Source organism: Oryzias latipes, chromosome 11 (genome assembly GCF_002234675.1).
Source record: "Oryzias latipes chromosome 11, ASM223467v1".
Lineage (NCBI taxonomy): Eukaryota > Metazoa > Chordata > Actinopteri > Beloniformes > Adrianichthyidae > Oryzias > Oryzias latipes.
Genome location: NC_019869.2, coordinates 27,938,586 through 27,953,811, shown reverse-complemented (window position 1 = coordinate 27,953,811; position 15,226 = coordinate 27,938,586). Strand labels below are relative to the sequence as shown.

General features: G+C 46.1%; 1 protein-coding gene across 4 annotated transcripts in view; it reads right to left on the bottom strand.

Moving 5' to 3' along the window:
- Window positions 1–12,088, bottom strand: part of LOC101159207 (adenylate cyclase type 2) — a 106,782-nt gene extending 94,694 nt beyond the window's left edge. For all 4 annotated transcript variants that reach the window (XM_023960298.1, XM_023960300.1, XM_023960299.1 and 1 more), the window contains exon 1: window positions 11,401–12,088. In XM_023960298.1, the coding sequence (XP_023816066.1) occupies window positions 11,401–11,715 (315 nt within the window). In that variant the 5' untranslated portion in view covers window positions 11,716–12,088. The remainder of the gene's footprint in view (window positions 1–11,400) is intronic.
- Window positions 12,089–15,226: the final 3,138 nt, after the last annotated feature.

Genomic DNA, 15,226 nt, shown 5'->3' with positions numbered 1-15,226 from the left:
TGTGCATCCATGTTCCTTCAAGTAAGCCAGTACAGCTGTGTCGTCAAGGTTTGAGAAAATTTTGAGCTCTCTACATGCACTGACAAAGTCAGTGCCACGATCTGAGCGAATGCTTTTCACTGGTCCCCTTGTGGCCATGAATCGTATCAATGCATTAATGAAGCTGGATGTGTCAAGTGAAGCTATTGCTTCGATGTGTACTGCTCTAACACTTAGGCAGGTGAATATGACGGCCCATCGTTTGTTTTGGTTAACACTTCCTCTTGTGATAATAATAATAATAATAATAATAAATTTTATTTAGAATGCGCTTTACATTTTAGATAAAATCCCAAAGCGCTACAATGGAGGCAGAAATAAAAATGATTTACAATAAGAACAAGGTAAGACAAAAATAAAACAACAATGAAAGTACTAAAAAGCATTATTAAAAAGAAAAGTTTTTAAGCCTTTTTTGAATGTGCCAAGGCTTTGTGGGGCTCTGAGGGATTGTGGAAGATTGTTCCAGAGTCGAGGGGCAGCAGCCTGAAAGGCTCTGTCTCCCATAGTGGTTAGCCTGGTCCTTGGCTGATGAAGGCAGTGTGTGAAATTGGAACGGAGGAGTCGTGAAGTGGCGTGCAGGGAAAGGAGCTCACTGAGGTAGGCAGGGGCAGTTCCATGGAGGCATTGGTAGGTGAGGAGACAGAGTTTGTATTGAATTCTGGAACGAATGGGTAACCAGTGAAGTGACTGAAGGACAGGAGTGATGTGGTCAAATTTGCGTCTCCTTGTCAGGACCCTAGCAGCGCAGTTTTGGATGTGCTGGAGCTTTTCCAGGCTCCTGCCAGGAATCCCAACAAGGAGAGCATTGCAGTAATCTAGTCTGGAGGAGACAAAAGCATGGATTAGTTTTTCTGCATCAGACTGGGTTAGTGAGGGGCGGAGCTTTGCAATGTTTTTCAGATGGAAAAAAGAGACTTTGGAGAGGTGACGTATATGATGATCAAATGTTAGAGTAGAATCGATTTTGACACCAAGATTTATCACAGGTGAAGAAAGTGGAATGTTGTGACCAGAGACCAGTGCATCTGGAACACATCTAAACCTACATTTGTAAATGGAGGGTAAGTAGTCAGGCGATCTGGAGGGAGGTTTGACATTTTTTGTATGCTCAGTGGGCCATAGAGTCAATGCAGGTTATGCAGTGATGGATTGAGAGCTCACCTTTCTTTTGTCACCCACTATCCACCATCCTGCAGAACGAACAGCTCCCTCTGTGAATAGGCAACATTGGTGATGAGTCTTCTCATGGTAGTACATTATGAGGAGAGTTGCAACATGATGCTGGCCAGGAACAATAAGCGGGTTCGTTTCAGCTTGACGTAGGCTTGAGTTACTGATACAACCACCTACTCCGAGAAGTCCTTTGTCATCCAGAAAGGGGTCCAGGTTTTTGAGAGGACTGGTTTTGGGTAGTTCCTCTCGTTTCCTTGCACAATTGATTTCCTCTTCATACACATCCTGTTGCACCGCTTGAATGATGACCTTTTGAGCTTGATCATACTCGTCCTCAATCACTTCGGCTGAGCCATAACATCGTTCAAGTCTGTCTCATATCATGTTGAGACCATCGACTGGATTTTTAATGTGTATAGCTCTGATTCGCTCTGCGTGTTCAGCAGATTTTTTGCCGAGCCACTTTAACATCAAGTCCATCTCCTCACTTGCTGTGACGTCTAATCCATTTATTGCATTTACAAATGAGCGTTTCCAAGCTCTGAAATTTTGGGGTTCATCATTAACCATTGTGTTATCCTAGGTACTTTAACCCTTGTGCTATCTTAGATGACCCCACCCGTACATTGACGTGTTCTCCCTACCATGACAAAGGTAGATAAAGGTGGAAAGATTTCATGTTATCCATGGACACCAGTGAAGATCACAAATCATTGAAGAAAAAAGGTTCAGAGCACTGTCTAGTGGGTCTAGATGACCCAACTCCCAATGCTAAAGTGCCTAGGATAGCACAAGGGCTACCATTGGGAGTTGGGTCATCTAGTTGGGTAGAGGTTGATTTTGGTTTCATCTGTCCAAAGAATGTTTTTCCAGAACTGTGCTGGCTTTTTCAGATGCTTTTTAGAAAAGTCCAAACCATCTGTATCTACTTTCATGCAGTCTTCTTTTGATGGTAGACTTGGATATTGATACGCCTACCTCCTGGAGAGTGTTGTTCACTTGGTTGGCTGTTGTGAAGGGGTTCCTCTTCACCATGGAAATGATTCTCCCATCATCCACCACTGTTGTCTTCCGTGGACATCCAGGTTTTTTTGCGTTGCTGAGTTCACCAGTGCTTTCTCTCTTTCTCAGGATGTACCACACTGTTGATTTTGCCACTCCTAATACTGTAGCAATTTCTGGCATGGTTTTTTTCTGTTTTCTCAGCTTAATGATGGCTCCTTTCACCTGCATGGAGAGCTCCTTTGACCGCATGTTGTCTGTTCATAGCAAAATCTTCAAAATGCAGCACGAGTCCTCTAATCAACTCCAGGTCTTTTATCTGCTTCACTCATAATGACATAACAAGGGAATTGCCCACACCTGCCCATGCTATAGCATGGAAGTCAATTGTCCATTTACTGATGAGCCCATGAAATGAAGGGATTGTTTAAAAAAGGCTTTAGTTTTTCACATTTTTATACAATCTTTTTGTTCAACCCATTGAATAAAAGCTGAAAGTCTGCACTTCAATGGCATCTGAGTTGTTTTAATTAGAATTCACTGTGGTAATGTCCAGAAACAAAGTTAGAAATAATGTGTCTCTGTTCAAATATTTATGGTCCTGACTGTATCTTTCAGGACATCATTGATAAGACACTGGAAGACAGCCGGGGCATTAGTGAGACCAAAAGGCATGACCAGATACTCAAAGTCTCCACTAGGCATATTGAAGGCAGTATTCTACTCATTCCCCTCCCTTACACGAACCAGATGGTATGCGCTCCTCAGGTCCAGTTTGGAAAAGACTTGGGCCCCGCTCAACAGGTCAAAAGTTGACTGCAGCAGAGGAAGGGGATAAGTATAATGAACTGTAATGCTGTTCAAACCCCTGTAGTCTATGCAGGGCCGCATTCCTCCATCCCGCTTCCCCACAAAAAAGAAACCCTCTCCAGCAGGCGAGGAGGACGGACGGATGATCCCAGCCTGTGGACTCTCCCGTAGGTAATTGTCCATAGCACCCTTTCCGGTGGCGACAGGGGGTAAATGTGACACTTGGGTGGTTGCGTTCCTGGCAAGAGGTCAATAGCACAGTCATATGGACGATGGGAAAAGGTGACTTAGCTCGAATATTACAAAAAACCATACTTAAATCATGATAAACAGACGGCACATTACTGAGGTTAGGCGGATCTGGGGACTGCTGAACTCCAACTGTGTTACGAACAGAAGCAGAAGAGAGACAATTTAGCAAACAGAAAGAACTCCATGATAATATCCGTCCCATAGACCAGTCAATGTATGTCTGCTTAACCAAGGGAAACTCAAAATTACCTGTGGAGTCGAAGACTCCACAACATGAAAAATCGTGCGTTCAGTATGGTTTCCAGAAACAGAAATATTAGTTGTACGGGAGGACACTTTGTAAATGATAGACCCATTTATAGCATGGATTACTAAGACAGGAGACAGGGGCTCCACAGGGATTTTAAGTCGGTCAACCACTTCCTGGGAGATCAAATCTCCATCAGAACCAGAGTCTCAATCTCCTCTTGTGCTTCTGCATGAGTCACTAAGACCTTGGTTGAAGGCCGTGAGGGTGAAGAAAAGGAATATTTGAGGCACACCAGCTCCCTCACAGCTGGTGAATCCTGACGTTTACCCGGGCAGTTGCACACAAAGTGTCCTGACTATCCACAGTATAAACAATGCCCCTACCCCATGCGGCACTGTCGCTCAGCAGGTGTGAGAGGGCCTGTTCCCAGCTGCATGGGCTCTCCGGGGGAGAAGGGGAACTCCGGAGGGGAGCGGAGAAACCCCCTCAGGACGCGGAGGACAAGAGCCTGAATGGCTATACTTGTATAGCGCTTTTCTACCTACAAGGACAAAGCGATTTTACAGTCACAGACCCATTCACCCAGTCACACACACATTCACGCACACATTCACACACTGGTGGCTCCGCTGCCAAACACAGGCGCCCGCCTACCACCAGAGGCAAGGTCGGGTTCAGTGTCTTGCCCAAGGACACTTCGATCCATAGGCATAGGAAGGCATAGGGAATCGAACCTGCAACCTTACGGTCATGGGTCGACCACCCTACCGCTGCACCTCGGCGCCCCCGCCTGAGTTGCCGCATTGTTCACCACCCCATTCCCTCATCCTTCGGTCGATATGCACCGCAAGATCGATCAGCTCCTTCAGGGTCCTTCCGGAATCTCCCTCGCTGCCAATTCGTCTTTGAGAACGTCGGAGAGACTGTGAAGAAAGACGTCCACCAAAGCTTCGTCTGACCAGTGGGTGCTGAAAGCCAGAATCCGGAAATCCATGTCAAAGTCCGAGATGCCGCGAGCCCCTTGTTGGAGGTGGAGGAGTTCAGAAGCGGCAGCTTGGGATGTCGTGGGATCAAACACTGTTAGGAGTTGGATGGAAAACACTCGAAAGCAGCATTTCACTTGTTGAAGACTAAACTTCAGACAGAAAGGCCCACAAACGAACAGCAACTGAAAGCCGCTGCAGTAAAGGCCTGGCAGAGCATCCAGAAGGAGAAAACCCAGCATCTGGTGATGTCCATGAGTTCAAGACTTCAGGCTCATTGCCAACAAAGGCTTTTCAACCAAATATTAGTAATGACCATTTGGTTTTCACTTATTTCATTTGTCCAATTATTGATGAGCCCATGAAATGAAGGGATTGTGTTTAAAAATGCTTTAGTTTTTCACATTTTGATGCAATCTTTTTGTTCAACCCATGGAATAAAAGCTGAAAGTCTGCACTTAAATGGCATCTGAGTTGTTTTATTTCAAATTCATTGTGGTAACGTACAGAAACTAAATGAGAAAAAATGTGTCTCTGTCCAAATATTTATGGTCCTGACTGTAACAGTTGCATTCTGGGATTAAACATCTCCTGCTGGCCTTGATAGTCAGACTAGTTTAAGACTCGCTTAAACGGCTTTTTACAGATTATTGCCTGCATCAGTAAACAAATATTATTACAAAAATAAGGGAACGTTCCATTTAAGCTTGTTTTTCTTTGTCCTCAAAAGCTTTCTACTTTTCCCAGCTTGGTGCATGATAATCTGAATAAATGTGCCCAAACTGTAAAGTCTACAATGATGCCATCTCCACAGCCCTCCATTCAGCCCTCACCCACCTGGAAACAAAAGACTCTCATGTCAGAATGTTGTTCATTGACTTCAGCTCCGCCTTCAGTACCGTCATCCCCCAGCAGCTCATCCACAAGCTGGAACAAATTGCACTCAACACCTCCCTGTTTAACTGGCTGCTGGACTTTCTGACAGGGAGACCACAGGCAGTTTGTGTCGGCAACAACACCTCCAGCGCCATCACAATGAACACAGGGGTCCCCCATGGATGTGTGCTGAGCCCCCTTCTCTTCACTCTGCTGACTCACGACTGCACCCCAACGTCAAGCTCCAACCTCTTCATCAAGTTTGACATATTGACATCAAACTTTATCTGCATTATCTATCAGCCTTTAGTCATCTAAAGTGAAAGGCTTTATGGTGATTGAATTGTTGTGACAATCAGTAATCATTGGCTGAGTTTATTGCAACTCCTCCATAATATTCAATCCCAACAAAATGGAGCCTATTTTGTCCAGCTTTTAGATTTCCTGTGCACTGGCAAACTGAACTCAATTGAGATTTTATCTTGGCCTTTAAGAAGTCACTAGGAGTGCTTTTTGCTATGTCAATGCTGGACCTGGCTACATGCATTTAGGAACATCTGATAAATGGATATCAAATAAACAGCAGACATACCTACACACTTTACAGCTGACACAAGTTCAAGGAGGCAATGAAAGAAAGAAAAAGGACAGATTATGCTGGGGAAGGAAATGAGACACTCCCTCAGTCAAACCCACCCAAGCAACACACATAGCTAAAAACAAGAACATGCTGGTGTCCACACACACACACACACACACACGCACACACACACACACACACACACACACACACACACACACACACACACACACACATCACAGAAAGGGTGGTGGAGTCTCGCTCCTAAAATACCACGTTCACCCACTCCAGCTCGATCTGTGGAGAAAGATAAAAGCCAGAAGTAATTTTGGGAACATTAGTGCTGCTTTCGTTTGGTTTCTGTTGACTTGCTGATAAGGCCAGAACACACAATAACATCAAACCCTCTCTCCACCACTGACCCCCACCTCCAAACACCCCCCCCCCCTTTTTATTCCTGCCATTCTTCTTCGTTTAACAGTGTTCAACACTCACCTCAACAAACAAAACCTTCAGCTCTGCAGTGGGCCCTGGCCTGTTCGAACTGAACAAAGAGTACAGCTGTGAGGCCATACATTATAAGAGATGAAATTATAGGTGGAGGGGGGTGTCTATTATTGGCTTTATGTGAGGCCAATAATAAAGCCCAAATAAAAATAAAAAGTTAGAGAGAGAAAGATTGATGAGCCTTAACAGGATGTAAAGGGTTTTTAAGTGCAAACAGGGTCAACATTGGACTGAAGTAGGAGCTTTAGCCACCAGCTGAAACACGTAGAGCCGGTTACTCACGTCTGCAGATCATTCCAAACATAAAAAAACAATCAATCTGAAACAACAACGGCCCCCTTTAGTATGGCTGTTTGATAGAAAACACAAAAGCAGTACTCAAGAAACAAAAGCTTATGTTTGTAGTTTAGTGTTTGTCGCCAAAACAGCACTATTCTACAGACAAAGGCAGCACCTCCCACACGGCTGCTGCCCAAACCCTCGTTCCGCTCTCAATCCACTCTGCAAACCCACCACTGCAATCCAAAATGCTTCACAGCCACTTGTGCCATCATACATGCACAGTGAGGGTCCATCGCCGGCCCATGGCAGCCCCAGCCTGCTTATGGGCAACGATAATGGGATAAGTAGCCTGTAGAAGCAGGCTTCTTTGGCAAAACCAGGAAAAACCCAGCCCTGTTAACTCTAGAAGACCCTAGCAAAAACAATGTCCCTTTTCCAATCTGTAAGTCCACCTAAAACAGAATCTTAAACTCTGGAAAGAAGTTGTATGAAAACTATGGTCATTTTTTTAAGGGAATGGCAATTACAATAAGGAAAATAAATCTGACTGCTATGACAAAACATCCACTGAATCAAGCAGCAATGATTTGCTCAACACACATATGAAAACTCGTCTGGTGTGTTCAATAAATATTTGTCTTCAAAATATCCACAATCTAGAAAAAACCAACAATTGCCAAAAAAAACAATTTTATGGTATTTTTCTGTTTCTTTTTATCAAGAAACGACAGAAATAATTGTGTTTTTAAGAAGCTTCTGAATGCAAGTGCAGCCGCTTTGCCCCATGTTGGGTGACTCTGGGTTATCACAGGGCATTAGCTAAAAGAGTGTCTGAACAGACATCCTGGCATTCAAATCAACAAGAGAACACAAAAGGTTTGACTTAAGCAGCACAGAACTTGCACAATTTGTGGCTGACTATACTTTTTTGCCCCACTGTAGAAACTCATTTTAGATCAGGCAAACTATGATCCAATATTTGAAAGAAGCAGAGAATGTTTGATTATGTCTAAAATAAGAACATTTACACATCAAATCTACTGTTGGCCCAAAAACAAGACACAGCGCCTCACAGCTTGTTCTTCAGCACTAGGGGTTGGTTTGAGCAATGAAACATCTCAGATTTGTGCCACCATGACTGCAGCTCACCACTCCACCGGAGGGAGGGCTATAGGTTGGTGCCCGTGTTCAGCAGCCATCTATAACTGCGGTTACATTCGCAAAATATCTTGATCGGATCAATGGTCGGATTAGAATTCAACCGTGCACTATTATAACAAACGTTCACATGGTTTCACATTCGGTCGGAATAAATCATTCGCACATGCGCAGTAGTGTTTGAAACACCGGAAGAGGAAATGAGTCTCACAGTAAACAAACCTTTGCTGTCATATACATTTGTGCAGCAGCTCGGTAATATACAAGATGATCTTCTAAACATGCTTTTATTAATGTTATGAATATTGTGAAGCGCTTGTTTGCTCATCATTTTATTCTTTTTTTTCTTTTTTAACTTGTCCTGTCCAACAGCTGGACAGGAAGATGAGAACTGAGGGACTCTTGTGTTGGACATATTTTACTTTAACAGTAGGGGTTATTAATCTTCAGACAAACCAAAAGGTATGTCTGAATAAACCCCTTTTGTAATTGAGGCCAAACTTTATTAATTTCAATCATGTTTGAAGATCTTTGGTGTTGGACCGGACGGAAAACGAAAGGAGGGAAGAAGAGCGAGGGATGTTAGAGAGGGGGGGGGGGGGGGGGTGATAGTGGGAGGGGGGATAAGACCATGAAGCAGCATAAAGCAGCAAGTTTACTGGTTGTTTATCATTACGGTAAGGTTCAAATGGAGTACAAAAAGGGCGGGGCCTGTCCACACACACAATCAAATGTTATCAACACACCTGCTAGCTGCAAAAATGTCCACATGTCAACATGTACACAAAACAGATAGTGTTCACACACGCATACTTATGCCTTTAAACCAACTAGTGTGAAATATTTCATTCATTCAATCATGCAAACTATTAGTGCAAAGGTGAGCTAACACCTGTGCTCAGGTAAGTGTTTATTTTCTTCTAAAATGGATGGTGGAATGTGAAAAGAAGGGGGGAGAGTGCCCAGCCATCCCCACACCAAGACCCCCGCCGCAGCAGCAGCGGCAGCCGGAACCCCCCAACGCCACACGGCAGGACGCAGGGAACAACCACCCCCCGGGCCGCCCAATCCGCCACCCAGGCCAGGGCCGGCAGAACTGCCGCGAGGCCCCCAGAGCCAGAGAGCAGGGAGGCACAGGGGGAAAGAGAGCGCCGCCCCAGCCCAACCAGGAGAGCAGCCCCCCCCGCCGCGGCGGGACAGCCCAACGCAGGGCCCCACCCGAGAAGGGTGCCCACAGCCCCAGACGAGCAGCCCATCACCACCCGGGAGTTCTGGGCATCCCCCCGCCCCAACCCCACGTACGAGCCAAGACCCCCCAAGGGAGACCCGCTCCGCACTCCAGGCAGCCACCCACCCGGCCCACGGTTGGTCCAGGGAGGAGCAAAGCATGGGCCAGCCGCCCCCGCCCAGGAGGGGAGCACCCCGGGGAAAAAGGGGGCCCACCAAGGGTGTTGTAAACTTGGCCCGACCAGGCTCGGCCACAGTTGGAAATTTGGCAGGGCCCAGCGCTCAGGGGCAAGGACCAGAACCCACCCTCCAGGGACACGGACACCCCCGGCTAAGGCGTAATGTGAAACCCCCCGCGCGGAGAGAGCACCGCCGGGCCCAGGAAACGGTCACTCAGGGGACACGGCCGCCGTTGCCACGTGCCCCGTACCCCCCACCAGGGAAGGGGTAGGGGACAGATGGTCCTGGGTCCCACCTTCCTTGCAAAGTGTGTGTTCGCGTGTGTGTGTTTGTGAGGGTGTGTGTGTGCATGTGTGTGTGTTTGTGTTGGAATGTATATTTTGAGGGGGGAGGGGTGTATGTACTAAAGGGGGTGCAGTTAAAATTGGCGAGTACGGCCCTGAGGGGACATCTCCTGATTACTCACCGTGATGTCCCCTCACCCTCCCCACCAAGGGGCCCTAAATGTCTAAGGTGCGGTTAAAATTGTCCGGTAGGGTGCTAGGAGGACATCTGCTGCTTGCTGGCAGTGATGTCCAAGCACCCCCCCTACCAAGGGCCCTACATGTCTAAGGTGCAAATGAAACCGTATGAGGGGGGGCCCACTACATACAGCAACCATGGGAGGGGGGACCACTGCCAAGTAGCCCCCCCCAAAGCGCATCGCAGGCTAAACCCCCCACCCTCTCACCCCTCAATATGAGGTTCTTTCATTTTATTCTTAATCCGTGTGGTCAGTACTTTTTTTGTGGAAGAATGGAGCTGGAAGAAGCCAGGGTTTGGAGTGGACCAACACGTGCTAACAACATTAGCCTTGTTTGATGAACACAAAATCCATGCGGGAAATGCCGCAATCTGCATCTCGGCTGCACGTAAATATTTGGGAATGACATCAGCATTTATTTTGTCGGGACACGACTAGAAACACAAATCCACGTGATTGTTTGAAAAGCTTCTAAGGACTGAGCGGCATTTCTGCTTTGAAAAGTTTGCACACCGCCCCAAAGCCGCTGAGTGAGCTGGCAGCCCGAGCTCTGCTCCTGAGTCTGGCAGCCGCTAACCCCCCCCGGAGCGCACACGTAGCAAAGCACCACCGCCCTGTCCGCAAACACAAAGCTATAACTCTGCTCACAGACAGGGTTCACTCGCGCGGAGCAGTCGGTGGGTCCCGTATGCGCTCCAAAGCTTTCTCTGTAGCGAAACACCGTCTATGCGTGACGTAAACCAGAGCAGTAGTGACACACAATCGGAATGAACAGTTTACTTGCATCACGATCGGATCAACAGTCGGCATAACCCACCTATATGATCGGAAAGAAATTTTGATCCAAACGAGTCTGATTAGGGCAGAGTATTCCGAACGGCGTGTTTACATGACGCATTTTCCTTCTGATCAGGCGTTCTTTCCGAAACTTTTCTCCATTTAAACGCAGCTAATGTGTCAATGTGCTGGTGTACATGAGTGGGTGGGACTGTGTCTGAGTGGGTGAATGGGTCAGTGACTCTGAAGCGCTCTGGGCCTTCTGCACCTTGAGACAAGCTTGTTTGTACACTGTCTTTTTCTTAAATTCATGCATGAAAATACAAATCCAATTTAAAAACATGAAGACGAGTGTGAAACGGCAAACGTCTTTGTCAGAATGCATTCGGGTTTGCTGCTAGAGACAATCTCATTCCAGCAAATCATATCCGAACACGTTTTTCACGAGGACTCTCTTTCCTCCTAAAACCAACCATTTTTAAAAACGTAACTGGCCTTGTTTTTACTTCAAGCTAAGTCATCACTTAGAGTGTCTTTTTTTCTAATAAATGCTGCCTTTTCTGAGTAAATACAGAGTAAATGTTACCCATCATGGTTAAATAACAACAAAAACTGCCCATTCTTTAAACTTCTGTGTCAGGAGAGTGGCGGTCAGCTGCACTTTAAATTGAGCTCTAGCTTCACAGACTTCTATTCCTGTTATTACCTTGGTAAACCAACTTCATCTTCATAACCCTTTCCTCTCTGCACGTCCACACACACACATACACACACTCACCAGTCCTGATGCAAAGAACACCACCAGCAGTGCGAGGCAGGTTCCCATGACGATCAGCAGCAGGAACACAAAAAGCGGGTGCTGCTGGCTTTTTCTGTAGTAGGACTCATACAGCCAGTCCTGAGGCTTTTCTTTCTCCACACACTCCTCAGCCTGGAATCTGAGGCACCTGTCTCCCAGGCTCTCAGGCCCCTCAGACCCATCCCCTCCATCGCCCTTCTCCAGCAGGTAGCATCCCCGGGTCCATAGAGCCTCCTGCCACATGGGTAGCTTCCTCTCGGGTGGATGTTGTTTTGGTTTCAAACAAAAAGACATGTGTGTAGAATGAAGTAGAGTGTCCTTTCCTCACCCTCAAACATCCAACCCCCTCTGTTAAGAAGGTTTGCTTAGTAGCTGTGACTGATGATGGACAGCTGGAAAACCAACCTTTCAGCCTTTCAACCTAAATCCTCTGTCTCCACTTCAACCTGGAGATGACAATCTGAGTCAAGAAAGAGAAAAGAGGATCCCCCTCTTGATTCTGTAGACTGGACTCAACAGAGAGAAGACAAGACTTGGGCTCCTCTTCCTCTTACAGCTCTTTTTAACAGATAAGAATGAGAGAGGTGGAAGCTTCTGCTGACTGCTCTGAGCTGCAGCGAGGCAATGTGCTTCTGCGGTGAGGTGCAGAGGAGGACTGCCAGAGACAACTAGGGAGGGAGTATGAAAGAGAGGGAGTAAAAGGGAGAGAGACTGTGAAGTGAAGAGAGGATAGAAAGCACGGGACCTCCAAATCAATGACAAAACACTGTAAGACTTGTCCTGGTGTATGCTGGTGAAAAAAAGAACTCACTGAAGCTTCAGAGGAAAATAAGTTTGTGTCAGTTTATGATAAAAAGGATGAAATTGAGGTATACGGTCTATGACAGCTGAGCAATAGCAAGAGGAGCTGCAGATCATGGAAACGACAAGAATCAAATGCTGCCCCCCCAGCCAGACAAAAAGACAGGCAGGAAAAACACACCGGGGGATGAGAAGGGAGGAAGAGGATGGAGAAGAAACAAAGAAAAACAGAAAACCCCTCAGGAGGCAGAGGGAGGGCGTGGGAGGAAGACACATTTAAGCTTCAAATGGGGGGGATGATGAGTGAAAGTTTGGAAGTGTTACTATCTGTGAGCTCCGGTGATGGGACTAAAAATAGAATCTAAGAACCAAAATTCCTCTCCTGCTCCCATTTTTAAAATCTTTTTTGCTTGTGTCTCACCATGCTCTTTCTCCTCCCGCCTTTTTATGCAGCATGTGATGCACTGCGAGGTGTAAAAATGTCACTGCAGTGTGCTAGATCCACAGTTTCCTTTCACACTGACCGTGGACAGCTTGTGAGCAGGGTCCAAGCATGCTGCAGGCAACAGCAAACAACCACTTACAGCTGAAGCCTTTTTGAATGAAAACAAAGGCTTTTTATTTTTGGATCAAACGTTATGTAATTAGAAGGAATGTTAAAGTACCAGAAGGAGATTCTTCTAATAATACTTTAGTGGGCAAACTGGTGACTGTTTTTCATAGATTTTTAGCCAGAAGGGGGGCCAAGTCTGGGTCTTTCTTGAAATCCTTCCGTGGGTGAAGATCTGAGGGGGGCTTGATCCTGCACAGCCATTGATTGTACTGTGTCTGAAATGATGTGAGGGGAGACAAGATGCTGCTGGACAAAAGCTTCATGACAGAAAAGTATCCTGTAGAAATTACTATAACTATATTGAAGCATTTGAAGGATAGAAATAGTGCAGAACAAAGGCAGAAAAAGAAAAATAGAAGCTTTTTAATGCATTAGCAATCGCGCCTCAGCAGAGAAAACTGCTGTTTTAATATTAACAATGACAATAATAATACTTTCATTTTCATCATCATTTCATTGTCTTCCATTTGTTCCCTTTCGGGGTCACAGGGCTGCTGGAGCCTATCCCGGCCACTTATGGGCGAAGGCAGGGGACACCATGGACAGGTTGCAGTCTGTGGCAGGGTCACAATCACACACCCATTCACACTCACATTCACACCTAGGGACAATTTAGAGTAACCAATGAACCTATCAAGCGTGTTTTTGTACAGTGGGAGGAAACCGGAGACCCCAGACAAAACCCACACATGCATGGGGAGAACATGCAAACTCCACACAGAAAGGTCCTCATTGATGTTCTGGTTCAGGTCCCCCAGCCGGGATTGGAACAGGGGGCCTTCTTGCTGTGAGGCAAGAGCGCTAACCACCGTGCAGCCCTAAATAATAATAAATAAATACCGTATTTTACGGGTTATAGAGAGCACCTAAATATATGCCGCACCCAATCAATTTAAGAAGGTTTAGTCACAATTTACCTACACAAGCTGCACCTGTTTAAAAGCCGCATGTTGTTACCAACATTATCAGCCCGTCACTGATTATCCTGACCCACAGTCTATGCGACTGGCTTCAGTCTCACTGAGGGAGGAGCTGACAGTGCGTCAACCCATTTATTTTAACACACACACATCTGCCAAACAGCATGGACCTCACTTCTGCTCACAGGTCCCTCAGTTATAGTGAGAAAATTTATACCTGCGATTCCCCACTTCCCATAAGTCTTAGGGGCTTAAGGCGGGGCTAACCCCCAGGTCGCCACACTGTGTTGTAGATTGAGGATGTAAATGTGCTGAAACCGCGTGCGTGTTTAACCCTTGTGCTATCCTAGGCACTTTAACATTGGGAGTTGGGTCATCTAGACCCACTAGACAGTGCTCTGAACCTTTTTTCTTCAATGATTTGTGATCTTCACTGGTGTCCATAAATTACATGAAATCTTTCCACCTTTATCCACCTTTGTCATGGTAGGAAGAACATGTCAATGTAAGGGGGGGGGGGGGGGGGGGGTCATCTAAGATAGCACAAGGGTTAAGAAGGAGCAAGGAGCGGCAGCGGAAGGAGGGGAGAGCAGCTCTCCTCTCCTTCCGCGGCAGCAATATCTTAGTAACAGGGCTGGTTAAAAAAACATACCAGTAAAAGAGAGCAGCAGTGACTTAAAAACGCGCCCCTTTGCGCGGCACGTGTGCCAGAAGTTTCCTTCCACAACAGTGACACACTGTTGCTCCGCGGACGCCTCTGCGTTCCGCCCTCGCCCCGCGGGCTCCTAGTCTCTCCCTTCCTATCTTTTCCAACACCCCTCGCGAGGGCCCCCTGACGTCCGGTCTCTGGGCGTGGGGCGCGGCTGCCGGTGGACAGAGCAAATGTAACCCAGGTTACTAGAACTTGTGGGAGAAGGTTTTTTTATCCTGTAGAGGGCGCTGTAGGTTGGGAAGGACAGAACAACATGCGCGGAGGGATACGTCAGATGTGAGATCTGTGAGCTGGACCTCAGACTGTTGAGAGAACGTGAGCGAGTTGTCACCGTTCTTTTATGTTTTTTCTTGAAAGAAAGACAATTATCTTCAAGATATTGCCTCCCAGATAACACGTTTTGTTTTGTTTCACATTTACAAAGGACTTGGTGAGTCAAATGATTATCATATAAACGATTATTTTCTTTTCATTTTCTTCATTATAAAATTGTGACTTAATTTGATACCGTTTTTTATTTATTTTTATTTGTAAGATGATTGTAGTCAAAATGACATTATTTTGAGTTTCCTTTTTATCTTGAGTGACTTCGAACTGTTAATGAGCCACGAGGTGCTGTTAGCAAGCTAACCCTCGTGTGAACTAGCCGCATTTCACAATGTGAAGCATTAGCGTGACCTACATATAAGTGCTGTGACTGAATTTTATGTTTATATTTATTTATATACATTTTATTTTGTATTGCACTTATGACAGGTC